The sequence below is a fragment of the Heterocephalus glaber genome, unplaced genomic scaffold, assembly GCF_053883595.1.
Source record: "Heterocephalus glaber isolate CG9 unplaced genomic scaffold, H.glaber_assembly_v1.0 deba00001564, whole genome shotgun sequence".
Taxonomy (NCBI): domain Eukaryota; kingdom Metazoa; phylum Chordata; class Mammalia; order Rodentia; family Bathyergidae; genus Heterocephalus; species Heterocephalus glaber.
The window spans coordinates 14,715,912-14,734,679 of NW_028258351.1; the positions used below are offsets into that span (position 1 = coordinate 14,715,912).

Sequence of the window (18,768 nt, forward strand, 5' to 3'; positions counted from 1 at the left end):
GGTAAAATTTTAATTCTTTTTAAAAAAAATTTTAATTCTTTTACATTTTCTTAAGTATGCTTTATTAGCTAGTATAGTGTCTATTTTGAAGAAAGTACTATGTGCTGCTGAAAAGAATGTGTATTATGTTGTTGGCTAGAACACTCTGTATATAACTATTAAGTCCATTTGTTCAAAGATTTGGTTCAGCTCTAATATTTCTTCATTAAGTTTTAATTTAGTCTATATCAGGTTTTTTTCATTTAGCATAATATTTTCGAAGTTCATTCATCCATGTTGTGATGTGTATTAGTACTTCACTTCTTTTTACGGCTGAATCTAATTCTATTGTATGGATATGCTGTATTTTGTTTATCCATTCAATAGTTGATAAGCATTTGGATTGTTTTTACCTTTTGACAAGTATGAACAATGCTGCCATGGACATTCATGTACAAGTATTTGAATGTCTGTTTTTAGTACTTTTGGATACATACATAGCAGTGAAATTTCTATGTCTTGTGTTAACTATGTTTAACTTTCTGAGGAACTACAAAATCATTTTCCACTGTGGCTGAGTTGTTTTGTATTCCTACCAGGAATGTATGAAGGTTCCAGTTTCTCCATATCCTTGTCATATTTACTTTCTGTTTTTTGGTTATAGTCATCTTAGTGGTATGCATGGAATCTAATTTTTGTTTTGCTTTCTATTTCCTGATGGTTAATGATGTATCTTTTCCTGTATTTATTGTAATTTGTGTGTCTTCTTTTGGGGAAATGTTAATTCACATCCTTTGCCTATTTTAATGTGAAGTTTTATTTTAAAAATTGAGTTGTTAGAATTCTAGATATATTGCAAATACAGGTCCCTTTTAGATAATGGCTTGCAAACATTTCTTCCTAGTCTGTGTGTTGACTTTTTACCATATTGATAGTGAGTTTGAGGAATTAGTATTAATTAGCCTTTAAATATTTAGGAGAATTTACAAATAAAAGCATTTGAGTCTGAACTTTTCTTTTTTTATCTTCCCCATTAAGTTTATTGGTACATTTTAGGTATAAAATAGTTACATTCATCATTGGGATCTTGTACTATTACATGAGTATCTTGGTTCTTATTTTTTCCCCTTCCCTTGCGCTCCCTTCTCCCCCTCCACCCTTCCCTATTTGCAAAGACTTTGTTTCCATTTTTTTCCTTCTCTCATATTTTTTCTTTTCCCCTTTTTCCTTTCCCTTACCCTTCCCACTTCCCTTGCTTCTTAAGACCTTTTCTTCCTAGTACACAGTATCAGTTATACATTTTTAAAATTATAGTATCAAGATCTAGGAGACATTACCACAGATTTTACAGAATTTAAAAGGATGTAGAAAGCATATTACAAAAATCTTTTTTGAAATAAATTTGACAACTTCTAAGAAGTACCTTGGAAGACAAATTAATGAAACTAACTCTGGAGGAAATACAAAATTTGAACAGCACCTATTAAAGAAAGTATATTCCTAGCTTGAAAACCTACCTACATGACAACAACAGGCTCATATACATTTTAACTGATAAATTATATCAAACATTTAAAGCAGAAAAAAGAAGGAACACTTCTCCCTCATTTTAGGAAATCAACATTGTGCTAATCCTAAAACTGGATAAAGATAATAGAAGAAAAATGTATGAACATAGATAGAAATTTGTTTAACAAAACAAACTATTAGAAGTCAGATCTGGCAGTATGTAGAAAGTGGTTTTGTTATAGGGACGGCAGTGTTGGTTCAGCATTGGAAGATCCACCCCCCAAAAGTCATCATTTTAACAGAGGAAAGGAGAAAGCCATATGATCCTGTCAGCAGAAAAAGTATTGGACTAAATTCTACAGTTGTTCATGGTAAAAGCTATCAGGAGACTAGAAGTAGAACAGAACCCTCTCAACAGATCAAATACATGCACTCCATAATTCCAGCAAAAATGCCTTATATTGCCGGGGATTTAGCTCAGTGGTTCCGGTGCCTTCCTTGCAAGTGCAAGGTCCCAAGTTCAGTCCCCGGTACCAAAAAAAAAGATTACTAGGGGTTTTGTTTTAAAAAAAAAACCACCTTATATGAATGGAGAAGATACAATGCTTTGTCCCTAAGGTTGGGAACAAGGGCAGATATGCCAACTCTTCACCTGTCCATTAAACTTTGAAACATAGGCCCAAACCAAAATAGTCTGGCAATAAAATGGCACAATTAGGATAGGATTGCCAAGGTAGAAGTAAAATCTTTATATGTAGATGAAATGATCATCTACAGAGAAAATACTAAGAAATCTCTAGAAGCCCCTAGAACTTGTATTTGAATTTAGCAGGATTAGAAAACACAAGGTATATATAGAAATTCAGGTCTATATATACTTGCTATAAATGAAGAATAGGATATTGAAATTTAAAAGTTATGTAGGAGTGCAAAGGACCTATAAAAGTAAAAAGAAAAAGAAAAAAACCCAGTGTGGAAGACGTTTATTACCTAATTTTAAGACTTCCTCTAAAGCTACAGTAATCAAGGCAGTGTTGGTGTAAGGAAAGATATATAGATCATTGGAATAAAACAGAATCTAGAAATAGAACCACACATATATGGTCCACTGATTTTTGAAAGATTATTTAACATTAACATTTTATAGAACATAAACTCAATTCAAGAGCAGAGGAAAAGATAGTGTTTTCAGCAAATGGCACTAGAACACCTGGTATCCTTATATAAAAAGTTAACCTCAACCCTTTATTTTCATACATAAAATAACTTGAAAGGATCTATGAACCTAAATATGAAAGCCTAAAACTATAAAACTTTAAGAAGAAATTATAAGGGAAAATGTTTATGAATTTAGGGTAGGCAGGAATTTCCTAGGATATAAAAAACATGATGTATAAAAGAAAAAAACTGATAAATGAAATTCCATCAAAATTTAGAACTTTAAATGACATTGTTAAGAAAATGAAAAGTAGTCCTTAAACAGACCGTATTTATAATGCATATAACCTATGACCAGAATATATAAAGAACTCTTAGAGCTCATTAATAGACAACCCGATTAAAAAGTAGACACAAGAAAATGATAAATAGCCAGTACAGCACAAGGAAATGTGTACAACACTAGAATCAGAAAAATACTAATCAGTACAATAGCAAGATTTAATTATACACTCATTAGGGAGATGAAGTTAAAAGTTTTAAAAGAACAAAGGTCAGCTTAGGTGTGAACCAGTTAGAACTTTCTAATACTGCTAATGTGAATGTAAAATGATAAAACCATTTTGGAAAACAATATAGAAATTTCTTGTACTACTGTTAAGAACCAACAGTCCTGTTCTTAAGTTTTTACTTGAGAGGAATGAAAACACATGTTCACAATAGATTTGTACATACAGGTTGACTGTCCCTTATCTGAAATTCTTGGGACCAGAAGTGTTTCAGATTTTGGTTTGAAATCCACTTGATCTGCAAAGAGGATAGCTACTCCTGCTTTTTTTCAGGTTCCTGTCACAGGGAGTATTGTTTTCCACCCTTTTAACTTTCAGACTGAGTTTCTTTTTGAATTAAATGTGTTTCTTGTATTCAGGATATTGTTGGGTCTTGCTTCTTGACCCATTCTGCCAGTCTATTTCTTTTGATTGTTGAATTGAGACCATTAACATTGATGGTTATAGCTCATACATATTGACTTATCATTATCATGACCTTTTTGTTGGATTCTCCCCCTTTGCGTTTAATTTCTTGTTGCACCCTAAGGATTCATTTTTTACTATTACAGGTACTGTAATGTAGCAATAAATATTTTAATTGTATCATGTACATATGTAAGTGTGTTAGAGTACAGATTGCTGCAAGGGTCATTGCTGGGTCAGAGGTCTGTGTATTTGTTTTTTTTGTTTTTTTTTGATACCAGGGATCAAACTCGGGTCCTTGTACTTTTGAGGCAGATGGTGGAACCACTGAGCTAAATCCCTGGCCCTGGTCTGTGTATTTGTAATGTTGATTGTTTCATCTCCTTGTCTTCTTCCTATTTCACATTACCTATTATACATTTTAGTCCTTATTTACACTTTCAGTTTCTCACACCAGAGAAACTTTTCGGTATTTATACATATGTGTTCTATTTATTTCATGTAAGAGTATCGCCTCAATGTGCATCCAATTAGCTATAAATGTCTCTAATTTCTTATTTTTTATGGCTGAGTGTCAAGCTCTTTTCCCCTGCTTGGGAAGTTTTCTGCCATTACTTCTGTGAACAGTTCTTTTTATGTCATCTGCACTCTCTCCTGTTTCTTCTTTGACCCAGTTAGTCTCATGTTATTCTTCTTTGCAACATCTAGCAGCTGCTTGGTTGATTTCTCATGGTCCCTTACAATTTTGAAGCAATTTTTCTTTTCCTGGTCACTAATTGCAATCTTATCTTCTGTATCTGAAATTCTGTCCTCACATTGGCTCATTCTTCTGTTTAGACTTTTAATGGAGGTTTTGATCTCCTGGAAATATGTTTGAATCTGTTTTATGGATTCCTTTTGTTTCCTATGTTGGGATTCCATCATGTTCCTGAGCTCCTCTCTAGATTTATTAATCATGTCTTGCACTAGGAGCATGATTTCTCCTGTTATGTGAGAAATTATTTCTGATTTCATTTTTTCCAGATCCTCTTTTGTTACCAGTTCAGGGAGTCCAGGTGGTTGAATATCGGAGTGTTCCAACTCATTTCCCTTTGGGGTTGCTGTAGGTGATCTGGGAGTCTGGTTTTTAGACTTGTTTATGTGTCTTCTCATTTTGTTGGGTGGTGGCGCTGCTGCTGGCACCTGCACGGGTTACCTCCTGTGTGCTGGCGGGGATGGTATGGTGGCCCGGAAGCCTCCCTGAACTTTTCTTTGTGGGTAGTTTTTTGCTCACTAATTCAATCTCTTTGTTTGTTATATGACTTTTTATATTTTCCACTTCTTTCTGAGTCAGTTGTGATAACTTGTGGTTTCCTAGAAATTTTACCATTTCATCTAATTTATTTAAATTTATTGACATATAGTTGTTTATAGTACTTGTAGTTTTAGAAAATACACAGGAGAAGAATTTTTTAGAGAAGAATGTCTATAGGACACACTCAGGAGTGGAGGGCAGGTGCTCAGAGAAACTAGACACCTGTATTTATATTTTATTCTATGAGCAGAGCTTACTCTACCCAATTTGGTATAGATTTGCATTTGTTGCCATTTTTTACTATTACAGGTACTGTAATGTAGCAATAAATATTTTAATTGTATCATGTACATATGTAAGTGTGTTAGAGTACAGATTGCTGCAAGGGTCATTGCTGGGTCAGAGGTCTGTGTATTTGTTTTTTTTTTTTTTTTTTTTCATACCAGGGATCAAACTCGGGTCCTTGTACTTTCGAGGCAGATGGTGGAACCACTGAGCTAAATCCCCAGCCCTGGTCTGTGTATATGTAATGTTGATTGTTTCATCTCCTTGTCCTCTTTCTATCTTTACTGATTTGTATAAGCCCTTTATGGCTGAATCCTGGAGTTGGTAAGAATACACAGTGTGGCTGGTGCATTTGTATTTAGAGCAAGTAAGTGGGAAGCGATCTAGTGGTTTGGTGGCTGCTTCTGGTCAAGGATGTTGGTGCCTCAAGCCTACTCCTGGCCGGTGATATTGGTCCCCCAAGCCTGCTCCTGGTCAAGCGTGTTAAGTGGCCTAGGTCTACTCCTGTACATTCATATGTCGGGTTTCCAAGCCCTACTTCCTGAATTGCAGGTGGGTCACAGACTTTCTGACTCTAATAGGCTTGCTTTGGCTTGAGAGAGGTTGTTTGGAATCTGCAGCAGGAATGAGTCTCACCAGGTGAACCCTTAAGAATTCTTCCCAAGGTGGTTCCCTTAGGAAGAATTCAGGGTGGTGGGGCCCCAGGTGGTATTGGTGTGGGCAGAAAAAGGGAGTGTTGGGAGGCTCTGCCTCTGGATGAAGAAGTGACAAGGGCAAATGCATTCCTCCTCATCACACCGTTCTTTTTTCTTCATTTTGTTCTGGGCATTCATTGACATAATGCTTGCCAATGCCCAGAGGTGCACAATGATGTTAGTATAAGAAAGTGGGCCTGTATTCATGCAGTGGAAAGTGAAATCTTCGAGGGACCTTTGCCTGTCCTTTGTTCAGGCAGAGCTGCCTGTTCCTCAGCTGTCCATTCTACTTCCTTTTTCTCTCTGTCTGGAGTTTACAATGGAGGCACCAAAGTAGGTTAAAGGTGTGGACAGATGTAGTTTCGGATTTCAAATAAAATCCATCCAGGTGCTTGGGGCAGGGCCTGGAGCTCAAGCCCCCTTGGCTGCCCTGGATAGAGTGGCTCAGTGCATTTTTGCTTGCTCTGTCCTATAGTAAGTGAAGTTTTATAGGAGGAGACAGAAAGCCTATGTTGCCCCAGATGTCAGAAAACTACGTGTGTTGGACATCTTGTCCCTACTGCTGGGTTGAAAACATCCCAAACATGAATCCTGCTGAAGGCTGAGTCTCCACAGGTATATTGGGGAACCTTGGGCTTGTCCCTATGCCCCTATGCCCCTGCCTGCCAAGGAGACTGAGTGGCTGCCCTCCCCAGGGCCACTTCCCAGCCCAGGTCTGTTTTATTTTCTCTTCTGTTGTGTGGGGTGTTCTGGCCCACCAGCTCTGCAAAGGCGAAATCAAATTATCTCCTCTCTTGACCCAAATGAATTTCATCCCTGGGGAAGGCCCTGGCTCCACTTCCAGACCGTGAGCAGGAGGCTTTCTCAGCTGACTTCCTGGCTGATGCAGTTTCTTTCCCCTCCCCCTTTGTGTCTTTCAGTCTGCGGAGTTCTTCGAGATGCTGGAGAAAATGCAGGTGAGCACCCCCAGAGAGGGGAAGCAGCCCAGCCCAATGTGGGAGTTCAACACCAGGGGGTGCCTCAGAGGGAGGAGCCCTTCATCCTGGACACTCTGAGGCCATTTCGCTGTTGAGTGACATAGAACATTTTGGAAGCTTTACCTAGGAGTGGATGGGGTCAGGGGATGGGAACAGGGACGGGCTCAGGATGCCAGAAATGCCACCAATATGGGGAGGGATTGAAAAGGGGCCATTGTTCCTGGAATGGGTTGGAAAGAAAGCCTGAAAAAGCATGCCTCATCTGAGGAGAGTCATCTTGTGTCAGGGAGGCAAAGCTGCAGCGTGGGAAGCAGGCCCAAGTTCAAATCCTGTACCTGACACTAGCCCAAGTTCCTTACCATTACCAGGCCTGTGTAAATATCTAAGAATGGAAGTGCTCACTGACATGGTGGTTGGGATGAAATGAGAAAACATGTAAATACTTGGTAGGTACTAAATAAAAGTCAATGTTCAGTGTGGATTTGCAGGTTCTTCATAATCATGGTCTGTATCCACAGGTTAAGAATCTTCATATTAAACTAATCATGAATGAAAATAATTCAGGGGAAAAACTAGTGTCTGTATTGATCATAAAGTCATGATCATGACTTTTCTTGTCATTCTTCCCTAAACAATACAGTATAACAGCTGTTTACATGGCATTTACATTGTATTGGGTATCATTAGTAATGTAGAGATGATTTAAACTACAGCATGTAGGAGGAGGTGTGTGGGTTCTGTGCAACACTATGCCATTTTATAAAAGGGACCTGAGTATCGATGGATTTTTGTAACCATGATACTGGAACCAGTGCCCCTGAGGTCAGGCCTCACCATTAAGAACTGTTGCCTTGTATATGAGTGCAGGTCCAGTTTTAATTGATATGGGTAGGAAGAGTGGGATGAGGAAGCTGATCACAACGCACATTTCAGGCACTTCTCTGGACTCAGAGATTGACAGGCATTCCTTCCTCCCAACTAGGTCCTCAGATGTGATTGTATTACTGTTATTGTCCCCATATCACAGGTGAGAAAACTGAAGCTAGTAAGTGGTTTCAGAGCCAGAGGGCCTAGGCATTGTGTTCTGATGCTTTTTACCCCAAGTGGAGGGAAAGATTCTGTAATGGGGTCTGCAGGCTCCTGGAAGAGGGGCAAATGTGGGGCCCTGTGCAGTACTGAGATGCAGGAGGACTTGCCAGGGCTCTTAGGGTGAGGAAGGGAGAGGAGGACTGTTGGAAGGAAAGATACCGTTAATAGTTGTGCCATCACCATGAGTGAATTATTAAGACTGTCCTGTGTGCCCAGTAGTGTGTGGACTGCAAACTCATTTTATGTGCATTTAGGGAACTTGTAACCAAGTTGTGGAAAAGGGGCTGGCATATATACTGTGCGAGTAGTGGGAGACAGGGTTAAGCACTCAACTGCTTGGAGCAAATCCAGGGTTTTCCCTTCAACCCAGTGGGATCCCATCACCCTGGCAAACTGGTGGAGGATTGGCAGCTCACTGCCTTCTCCCTGGTGGCTCCCATGATGCATCCGTCCTCACCCCCAGCTGGAGTCTTATGCCTCCCTGCAAAGCGTTTTCCTGTACGAGAACATAATTCAGCCCTACTTAACTGGCCTCACACTGGTCTGTCTTTTAGAGGCTGCCGGACTTGTCTTCTCCAGTTATTTGCCTCTCCAGGGCAAGTTTTTTAATTCTCCCTCTGAGTCTCCATGATGCCTAATACCCATGTAGTTTGCTGCTTCCTCTCTGGACTGTGGAAGCTAAACTTACAGTGTAAAAGACTACCATGTGCTCCCTGGGCACCATCCTCAGAGAGCTCATAGTTTCTAGCAATTGTACATCAGGGGACTGTTGGAGATGGAGTGCTACATGGTAGTCAGGTGTTGCCTCATCTTGTAGTTGTAGAAACTGACCCTCAGAGCCATTAAGTGCTCAGGTCACTCTGCTTGGGAAGAGTTGAAATGAGGATCCAGGACCCCCAATTCCCAGCCCGAGAGTCTAGGAATTTGAAGGCCACAATCCCTGTGAAGCAAGAGGACTGAGTGAACATGCTTTGGGTTCTTCAGCCCTGGGTGCAGATCTTAGCCTGATGCCTACTAGCTGAGTGTCATTGCTTAAGTCATTTTCCCTCTCTGAGCTTCCATTTCATTGGGGGCAGAGGGGGAAATAATAGTAGTATGTATTGCAAAAGATAAGATGCAGAAGAGAGAGGACCCCCAGCTTGGGGCAGTAGCTGTGTTGTGGGGGAGGAAGTGGAGGGGCCAGAGGTCAAAGAGATTTGCTCTTCTGTTCCAGGGACTGTTCTCAGACAGGGATGACTAATGCAGGACAAACAAAACAAACTCTTGATATCACTCCCCCACCCTCACCTGCCCCATGTGCCAACCCGGACAGGGTCTGCAGGGCCACCCAGGTGGTTTTCTACCTGTATGAGGAGCACCTGTCTGGTGGGAGGGCTCCCCTCCCACACCCTCCTGAACAATGCTGCAGGGTGACTCAGCCCAGGGGAGTCTGGGGAAGCTGCATTTAAATCCACCCAGTTAGCCCTGGTGTGTGGGGGGGTGGGGGTAGGGGTGTGGTCATTCACGGGATAGGAAGGTGACCCAGCTTGAAATCCAAGCCCTGTCGCTCACTAGCTGTGTGTGACCTTAGGTACATACACAACCTCCTCTGGAGCCTTGGTTTCCTTGTTGGTGAAAAGGTGCTCTGAACTTCAAAGGACACCACAGAAAGAGCTCACTTTGGAGGGTTCCAGTCCCTTACGTTCTGACCAGGCAAGGACTGTTTCTGGATTTCCCTGTCTCTGGAGGGGAACTCTTTCTCCTAGTTTGTCTCAGCAGGTTATACCCTTGTGTAATTTACTCAGACAGTCTTGGGGCACTAGGTATTCCCTTCTCACACAATCCTGTTAAGTCAGAACCCAATCAGAGGACTGGTGGGCAAGGTACTGCTCCTGGATTTGAATTTTCCAGGTGCTTGCAGGTGAACCCTTCTAAACCAATCCCAGTGCTTGCACTTGATCCTTGAAGTACTTCTTGCATCTGTGAGATGGGGGAGTTGGTCTAATCCTTATTGTATAAATGTAGCAGCAGAGACTCCATGGGTTGCAAATAGGAATCTTATAGCACAATGAAGGGCGGGACCAGACCTCCTGCCTATTAGCCACAGGGCCTTGCATCAAGGAGGGAATGGGGCTGGATGGCTCGAGTGCCATAGTGCTGGCTGTGACACCCACAGCCATGGGTTCTCATCTTCCTTCTCAGCTGCTGTTCCTGTGGCCCTAGGGAAGATATTTAAGCTCTAGGATGGTAACACTGCTGACCTATGATGATAACCTGGAGCATCTGCTATGTACTAATCAGTGTTGTGAGGACTTAACCCATTATAAACCTTTAACCTTCACCACAATGGTGAAGATGAGAACACAGACTCACAAAGAGGTTTCTGTGACTTTCCCAGGGTCAGCAGGGTTAAGTGGCAGTGCTGGGATTTGAACCTGTGTGATCTGGCTTTGGTCCATGCTTTTTCATAAAAAACATTTAAAATTTTAATTTTTATTAGTACAGGTTTACAGTACATACATTCATTGTGAGGAATTGGTACATGTACATAGTACATAATTCAATTCTTTTTTTTCTCCTTTCCTCTCCACCCCCATTTTTTGAAGTTTTTTCTTTTTCTTTTTTTTTTTTTTTGCCAGGATCAGATTTATTTATGTCTTTATCAAGTTAATTATCAGAAACACAGATTAGCATCCAAACTGACAGGCCAAAAAACATATAAAACATATATGACAATTATACCAAATCAAGGTTCACTTTTAGATACATTGGCCATACTGGATTACAATAGTTTTTCTCTCTTTGTTTTTCTCATGTAAGAGAAACCATGTGATATTTAAGCTTGTCTGATCTGTTTCACTTAACATTGCATTCTCAAGGTGTACCCATTTTTCTACAAATGGCTTAAGTATGCCTTTCTTTATGGCAGAGTAGAACTCCATTGTGTACAAATATTACATTTTCTTTTTTTTTTGGTACCAGGGATCGAACTCAGTAACCTTGTGCTTGCGAGGCAGGTGGTGGGACCACTGAGCTAAATCCCCGGCCCCATACTACATTTTCTTTATCCATTCATTTGTTGATGGATATATAACAAATGAATTTAGCTATTATGAATTGTTCTGCTATAAACATGGATATGCATTTTTTACTGTAATATGATGTGTTGAACTCTTGGGAAAATAACTAGAAAGCAAATAGCTGATCAAATGGAATTTCTATTTTTAGTTTTTTGTGGAATCTCCATGATGATTTCCATACTGGTTATACCAAATTACACTCCCACCAACAATTCCTTTTTTCCTGTGGTCTTTCCAGCATTTGTTACTGTTTGATTTCTTCATGATGGCCATTCTTTCTGGAGAGAGATGGAATCTTAGTGTTATTTTTGTTGGGTAAAAGGGCCGAAAACCGAGACCAGACCAGGCCACAACAAGCCTTTATTAGGGCAATAGATCTGCTGGGCTGTCTCTGAACAAAGGAGAGAAAAAAGCAATATGGCCGGGGCAGGGAGTGTCTTTTATAGAGACTGGGGTGGGGTTTGTAGTGGCTGAAGTGGGGTTGAGTGAGGTAGTGACTAGGGAATGGAGGAGCTGGTGATGTCACTAGAGGTGGTAGGAGGTGAGCAAGTATTAGGTTACTTTCTAGGCGGGAACAGGGGCATGCTGGGGAGAAGGGTTTATTCTTTGGTGGGAGCAACCGTCTTGGCATGATGGCACACAGGGGAGGGGGCAAGGCACAACAGGAAGAGGGCAGCTACTGTACATAACAGCTGCTGAGGTAGTGGGAGACCTATCAGTTTTAATTTGTATTTCTTGGATGGCCAGTGATGTTGAACATTTTTGAATGTATTTATTAGCCATTTATACTTCATCTTAGAAGTATCTGTTCATTTCAGATTCTCATTTTTATTGGATCTTTAAACTTGAGGGCCTTAATTTTTTGAGTTCTTTATATATTCTAGATATTAGTCTTGAAGAGTAGCTGGCAAAATTTTTTTCCTATCCTATAGGTTGTCTCTTCACTTCTGTTGGTGGTTTGTTTTGCTATGCAGAAGCTTTTTAGTTCAGTGTGATCCCATTTGTTGATTCTTGGTATTATTTCTTGTGCAGTCAGGGTTCTGTTCAGAAAGTCTTTGCCTATACCTATATCTTTAAGAGTTTTATCTATTTTGTCTTCCAGTAGATTTAGTGTTTCTATTTTAATACTTAGATCTTTGATCCATTTTGATTTTGGTTTAGTACATGGTGAGAGATAAGGATCTAGGTTCAACCTTTAGCATATAGATAGCTAGTTTTCCTGGAACCATTTATTAGAGGGGCTATCTTTCTTCCAGTGTAAGTATTTGGCCCTTTTGTCAAATAAGGTAGCTGAGTGTGCCTGAAGTTGTTTCTGCATCCTCTATTCTGTTCCCTTGATCCACAAGTCTATTTTTTTATTTTGCCAATACCATGCTGTTTTTATCACTGTAGCTTTGTAGTATAACTTGAAGTGGGGGAGTGTGATGCCCCTTGCCTTGCCCATGTTGCCCAGAATTGCTTTTGCTGTTCTAAGTCTCTTCTGGTTCCATGTGAATTTTAGGATTGCTTTCTCTGGTTCTACAAAGAATGCTGTTGGTATTTTGATTGGAATTGGGTTAAGTCTGTATAACGTTTTTGGAAGTATAGCCATCTTGACTATATTGGTTCTGTCTATCCAGGAAGACAGGATATCTTTCTATTTTCTGATGTCTTCTTTGATCTCAATGAAACTGTAGTTTTCATCGTGGAGGTTTTTCACTTTCTTGGTTAGGTTAATTCCTAAGTATTAACTTTCCTTGATGCTGTTGTGAAAGTTATGGTTTTCCTAATTTCTTTCTCAGTGAGTTTATTATGTATGTATAGGAATGCTATTGATTTTTTGTGAATGTGTGTGTGTTTATTTTGTATCCTGCTATATTGCTGAATTTTATTATTAATTCTAGGAGTCTTTTAGTGGAGTTTTTGGGATCTTCTGTTAGAGGATCATGTTAAATATGATTGTTTAACTTCTTTGTTTTCTATATGTATGCCTTTTATTTCTTTCTCTTGCCTGATTGCTCTGGCTAGTATTTCAAGAACATATTAAACAGGAGTGGTGTTAGTGGACATCATTGTCTTGTTCCTGATTGTAGAGGGAAAGCTTTTAGCTTCTCTCCATTTAATATGATGTTGGTCATTAGTTTGTCACAGATGGCTTTTGTCAGATTGAGATAAAGACCTTCTGTACATATTTTCAAGGTTTTTTTCTTCAGTGGATGTTGGATTTTGTCAGATACTTTCTCTGTGTCTATTGAGATGATCATCTGATTTTTGATTCTTGTTTATGTGGTGTGTTACATTTATTGATTTGCATATGTTGAACCATCCACGCATCCTTGGAATGAATCCTACTTGGCCATGGTGTATGATCCTTTTAATGATTTGCTGAATTCTGTTTGCCAGTATTTTATTAAAGACTTTTGCATCTATGTTCATTAAAGAGATTGGGTCTTTCTCTGGTTTTGCAGTCAGGGTGATGGCTGCTTCCAGGGAATACTTTTTTCCTTTCAGTTTCATTAAAGAGTTTGATTGTCTCTAAAGTTCTTGTAGAATTCATTGGGACCTGGGATTTTCTTAGTTGGCTTTTTAAAATTACTTTTTCAATTTCATTATTAGAGTACAGCTTCTCCAAGTAGTTACCAGTGATCTTATGGATTTCAGCAGAACCCATTGTGATTTTGCCTTTTTCACTTCTAATTCCATGGATTTGGGTCTTTTCTTTCCTTATTTTGGTAAGATTGGGTAACAGTTGTCTATTTTGTTTATTCTTTCAACAACCAACTCTTACTCATTGATTCTTTGTATTATTTTTAGTCTCAATTTCATTATCTGATCTTGATAGTTTCCTTCTTCATACTAGCTTTGGATTTGTATTTTTTTTTTCTAGGACCTTGAAATGTATCATTAGGCTGTTTGAGCTTGCTTTGTTTTTCTTATCTGGGAATTCACTACTGTAAACTTCCCTCTTAGGACTGTTTTCATCTTTTCCCATAGATTCTGGTGTGTTGTTACTGGCATTATTCTTTGATTGTGGGAACTAATTTCTTCCTTAATTTTATCTGTGACCCATTGATTATTTAAAAGGATATTGTTTGATTTCCAGGTGTTTGTATAGTTTCTGTGGGGGTTTTTTGCCATTGATTTCTAGTTTCATTGCACTATGATCTGATAATATGCATAGGATCATTTCATTTTTTTCATTTACATCAGCATGTTTTATGGGATAGTGTATGGTCTGTTTTAGAGAAAGTCCCATATACTGCTGAGAAGAATGTGTATCTACTATGGTTGGGTTCAGCACTCTATAGATATTTATTATATCCTTTTGTTTGAAGGTTTGGTTCAACTCTGGTATTTTCTTATTGATTTTTTGTCTAGTTGATCTTTCCATTTGCAACAGTGAGGTATTAAGGTTCCTCATTACAATTATATTTGTGTTTATCAGATTTTTCAATTCCATTAGTGTTTGTTTTATGAAGTTGAGCACACTGGTACTTGGTATGTATATGTTTATAATTGTTATCTCTTCCTGTTGAATTGTTCTCTTAACCAATATGTAGTGATCTTCTTCGTCTCTTCTGATCAGTTTTGGCTTGAAATCCACTTTGTCTGAAATTAGGATAGCTACTCCTGCTTTTTTCTAGGTTCCCATTGCATGGAATATTGTTTTCCATCCTTTGATTTTTAATCTGTGAATTTCTTTTTGAATGAAATGGGTTTTCTTATATATTCTGCATATTGTTGGGTTTTCTTTCTTTTTTTTTTTTGTACCAGGGATTGAACTCAGGAACTTGTGCTTGAGAGGCAGGCATGGCACCACTGTGCTAAATTCCTGGCCCTGGGTTTTATTTCTTGATTCATCCTGCTAATCTGTGTCTTTTGATTGGAGAATTGAGGCCATTCACATTGAGAATTATTACTGAGAGGTATTGGCTTGTTCCTGTTATTGCATTATTTTCCTGTTGCTGATTTCCTTATTTTTTTTCCTTTTGTTTGGTTGCTCATACTGCCAAGTGTATTCATTCTTTTTGACTTGTTGGCTTAACTGTCTCTTTCTAGGATATCCTTGAGAATTTTTTATAATGCTGGTTTGGTGGTCATGAACTTCTTTGTGATAGAAATAGTTTATTTCTCCATCAATTTTGAAGGAAACTTTTTATTTCCTTATTTGGTGCCAGAGATCGAACTCAGGACCTTGTGCTTGTGAGGCAGGCATGGTGCTACTGAGCTAAATCCTCAGACCCTGAAGGAAATTTTTTCAGGATACATAAGTCAGGGTTAGAAGTTGTTATCTTTTATGGCTTGAAATACTTCACTCTAAGCCCTCCTGGCCTTTAAGGTTTGTATAGAGAACGCTTATAATTCTCATGTGTTTACCTTTATATGTGATTCATTGCCAGACTCTACACCTTTTACGATTTTGTCCCTGTAATGAATTTCTGGTACTTTAAGTATAATGTGATGTGGAGAAGTTCTTTTGGTTGTGGCTATTTGGGGTTCTAAATGCCTCGCTTATTTTTATATTTCTTTCCCTGTATTTGGGAAATTGGCTGCCATTATTTCTGTGAACACGTTTTTTATGGCATTTGTGTTGTCTTCTGAGTTTTTACTTATTCCAGTTACTCTTAGTCTACTTTGTGTCATCTAGCAGCTGTTGGATCCATTTTTCATGTTCTTTTGTCACTTTTAAAGTGTCTTTGAATAGTTGGTCTTTGAAGGTATCATTGCCTTGTAGTTGTGAAATTCTGACCTCACACTGATCACTTCTTCTGCCTGTACTTTCAATATAATCTTTAATCTCCTGAACTTCTGATTGAAACCTTTTCTTAGACTCTAATTATTTGCTAAGCTGGTCATTTATGTTTTGCATCATTTTGTTTAGCTCATCTAGCTTTTTATTAGTGCCTTCTGAAAGCTCCTGGATAATTTTGGTTTTTACTTTCTTTATCTGTTTAGTTATATCTTCTGTGACTCCCCTGTGTTCATCTTTCATCTGTTTTCTAATGTCTTCTATTATCCTTTTGAGCAGTTCCAAGGTGTGGCATATGCTATTCTTCCCCTCAGTGTCTCCCAGGTTGGCTTTGGGGAAGTTGGAGGTTGGGGGTTTTGGGAGGCATTTTGTTGTCTTGTCGTCTCATGTTTTTATTTTTATTTTTTGCTGAGGCCTGTAGATGGTTATAGTGTAAAGACTTTGTTGCTAGCATAGAGATCTTTTCAGTTGCTTTTCAGTGATGTACTTTGGCTGTGTCTAAGTATAGTCTTTTGCTCACCCCCAAGATCCGACCACCTCAGTTAATTTGAGAGGGGAGGATGCAGTATAATCATCCCAACATTCAGTTCTCTGGATATGTATTCTTATTATTTTTAATGTCACAAAGGCAATCTGAATGTTGGCTTGCAGAGAAATAGCAACAATTATACTACCCTGGTAATAACAAGCAAATAAACTATAGTAGTATCATCCAAGATACTTTGGATATCAACATTCTGTAAGAACCAGCCACATAGGGAGGCTGCACCATGTTAGGTGGGGGCAGGGTGGGGCTGTGCTGCATGTATGAGCAGGTGGGAGGGTATCATGCAAAGGGGAGTGGTTTGCAGCAGAGGGAGGGGGAGATGAGTGCTGGAAGCAGAGATTTACCCTGAGACCACTTCTTTCATAGCCATTTTCTCTATTTTGGAGATGAGAAGCACCTACGGTTTTATTGGAGGTTGACGTTGGGCCAAGATTGAACACCTTTTCAGACATCTGTCCTTGAGCACCACTGACAGAACAGTTCTGACAGTATTTCCTGACAGTGGACAGAAACAGTTCTACCATAGATGCTTCTCAACTAGGAATTTTTGCAGACTACATTGAAGGAAGTCATTATGTGATATAGCTTCATAACGACACTGAGGGCAGCAGGAGTGATCATAAAGACACAGATTGTTCAAAGAAAGCTTCAGAGAATACAATATATATCTTCCAGTTGCAAATATGGCTGTTTCAAATATTGGCTTAGATAATGAAAAATGCTGTACCTCAAATGGAATGATTGCAAAAAAAAATGCCAAAGAATATGCTTAGAAATGTGTGAGTGAGTTCACAAGTTTTATAACATCTGAGCCCAATGAAAGATGCCACCAGGAGAAGTGAAAGACAGTCAAAAGCAGGACATTCTCTTTGCCATGTCCACCTTAAGCTTCATTAGCTATGTGAAGTTATACCTTTCTCAGAAGTTTAGAGAGGCTATGAAAGGAGAGAAGGGAATCAGAGAAGTGGTCTCTCAGTGAAGAGCTCACAGAGGAGGGCTTCACTAGCCAGTTATGAATTGATTTAACTACAGATGATCAACCACAAAATGTTACTGTTTACACAACATCCTATCAGTCGATTTCTAGTGTTCATCAAATTCAGTTTTCATGTCTGAAGAAATGATGGAAGGGGGAGTATAGAGAAGCAAGAGTCTGTACAGTTCTGAACGGAGACATCAGAAGAAAATGACTGGTGAAAAGATGTCTCTTTGTGTTTAAAGTTACTGTAATATAGTTTCTTGATGCTTGAGTAATTGAGGTGTTAATTCTGACTTGAGAATCTTTTTCATGAATGGTTTTAAAGGAAAATTTGGATTTTAAAGGTATTAAAGTATTTTTGTTTTGTTCAGAGTTTGTTGCTCTGTATGATACCTGTCTGACTTGTATATTGCAATTTATTACTGTCAGAGATTTTGTAGACAGTTTCTTATTTTCATGTTGAATCATGTTACTTTTGTAGTTCAAGTAAGCATCTGAGTTAATTCATGATGTTAGACCTTTTTATAAAATATAAGGGTAAATTTTAAAAACAAACCATGCAGCACCCTTAACCCTAGAGAAGAAACTGACAGATATCATGACAACCCAGGTATTGATTTACAGCTAACATGTACCAAATTCGGCAACTATATCTGCCAATGGTAGAAAACAGTTCAACAGTAATTTTATAGACCCAACTATCTATCAAAAGATTAAAAAAGCTTTGTGGTCATACAGTCAAAGAGACAGGATTTGGGAATAGGGGAGTGCAAGAGGAACAGTTTGAAAGCTTAAACTATATGATATGGAAGGAGGAGAGAGAAACAGTACAAAGGAGCAGAAGGATGTCCACAGGTAGGCAACGGTAAGAGAAAAACATTGATGAGAAATGGGAGATAAAAGAAAAAGAAAGAAAAAAAGAAATGATATGGGAGGCAAAAATAAGAGAGAAAAAATTGAAGGGAAAAATTAAATGGGAGAAGAGAAAAAAGAAGCAAGAAAAAGAGACAAGAAACAAGGAAAAAGGACAAAACAAAATTTCCCAAACTCCAATAAAGTTGTGAAGAAGAAAGGGGGAAGGAAAGAAGAAAAAAGAAGAGAAAACAAAACAAAACAAAAATAAACCAAAAAACAATGCACATACTCATAAAAAAAAAACAAAAGAGAAATTTCCCTGTGATTTTGAATATGTGGTTTTACAATTTTGGGGCAGTGTCCAAGTCAAGATGTGTCCCTGTTCATACTGGTAGATAAAGAAGGCCGTGAGAACCCAGAACCACGCTGGATACAGGTACCAGCAAGCAGCAGGATTAGGGCAAGGGCACCAATGCCATGACTTTCAAATCGAGAGCAGCTCAAGTTGAGCCCGAATGTGGGCATGAGGCCTGTGTCCTCTAGTTCAAACCCTTATGGGGTTATTTTTCCAGCCTGACTATTGCTTCTTTGCCATGACTGTCTCCAGTGGCTGTCTCAGTCACTGTGGGAACGTTACAC

At 38.9% G+C, this 18,768-nt stretch overlaps 1 protein-coding gene and 1 pseudogene across 22 annotated transcripts in view; both read left to right on the forward strand.

Annotated features, from left to right (window-relative positions):
• Nucleotides 1-18,768, forward strand: part of Rap1gap2 (RAP1 GTPase activating protein 2) — a 251,824-nt gene that overhangs the window by 170,605 nt on the left and 62,451 nt on the right. For 18 of the 22 annotated variants that reach the window (XM_087191600.1, XM_087191611.1, XM_021238357.2 and 15 more), the window contains one exon: nucleotides 6,815-6,850. The exons of the other annotated variants lie outside the window; for them this stretch is intronic. In XM_087191600.1, coding sequence (XP_087047726.1) covers nucleotides 6,815-6,850 — 36 coding nt within the window. The remainder of the gene's footprint in view (nucleotides 1-6,814; nucleotides 6,851-18,768) is intronic. 22 annotated transcript variants of the gene reach the window in all.
• On the forward strand, nucleotides 6,858-18,533 carry LOC147823862 (nuclear transcription factor Y subunit beta pseudogene; annotated as a pseudogene).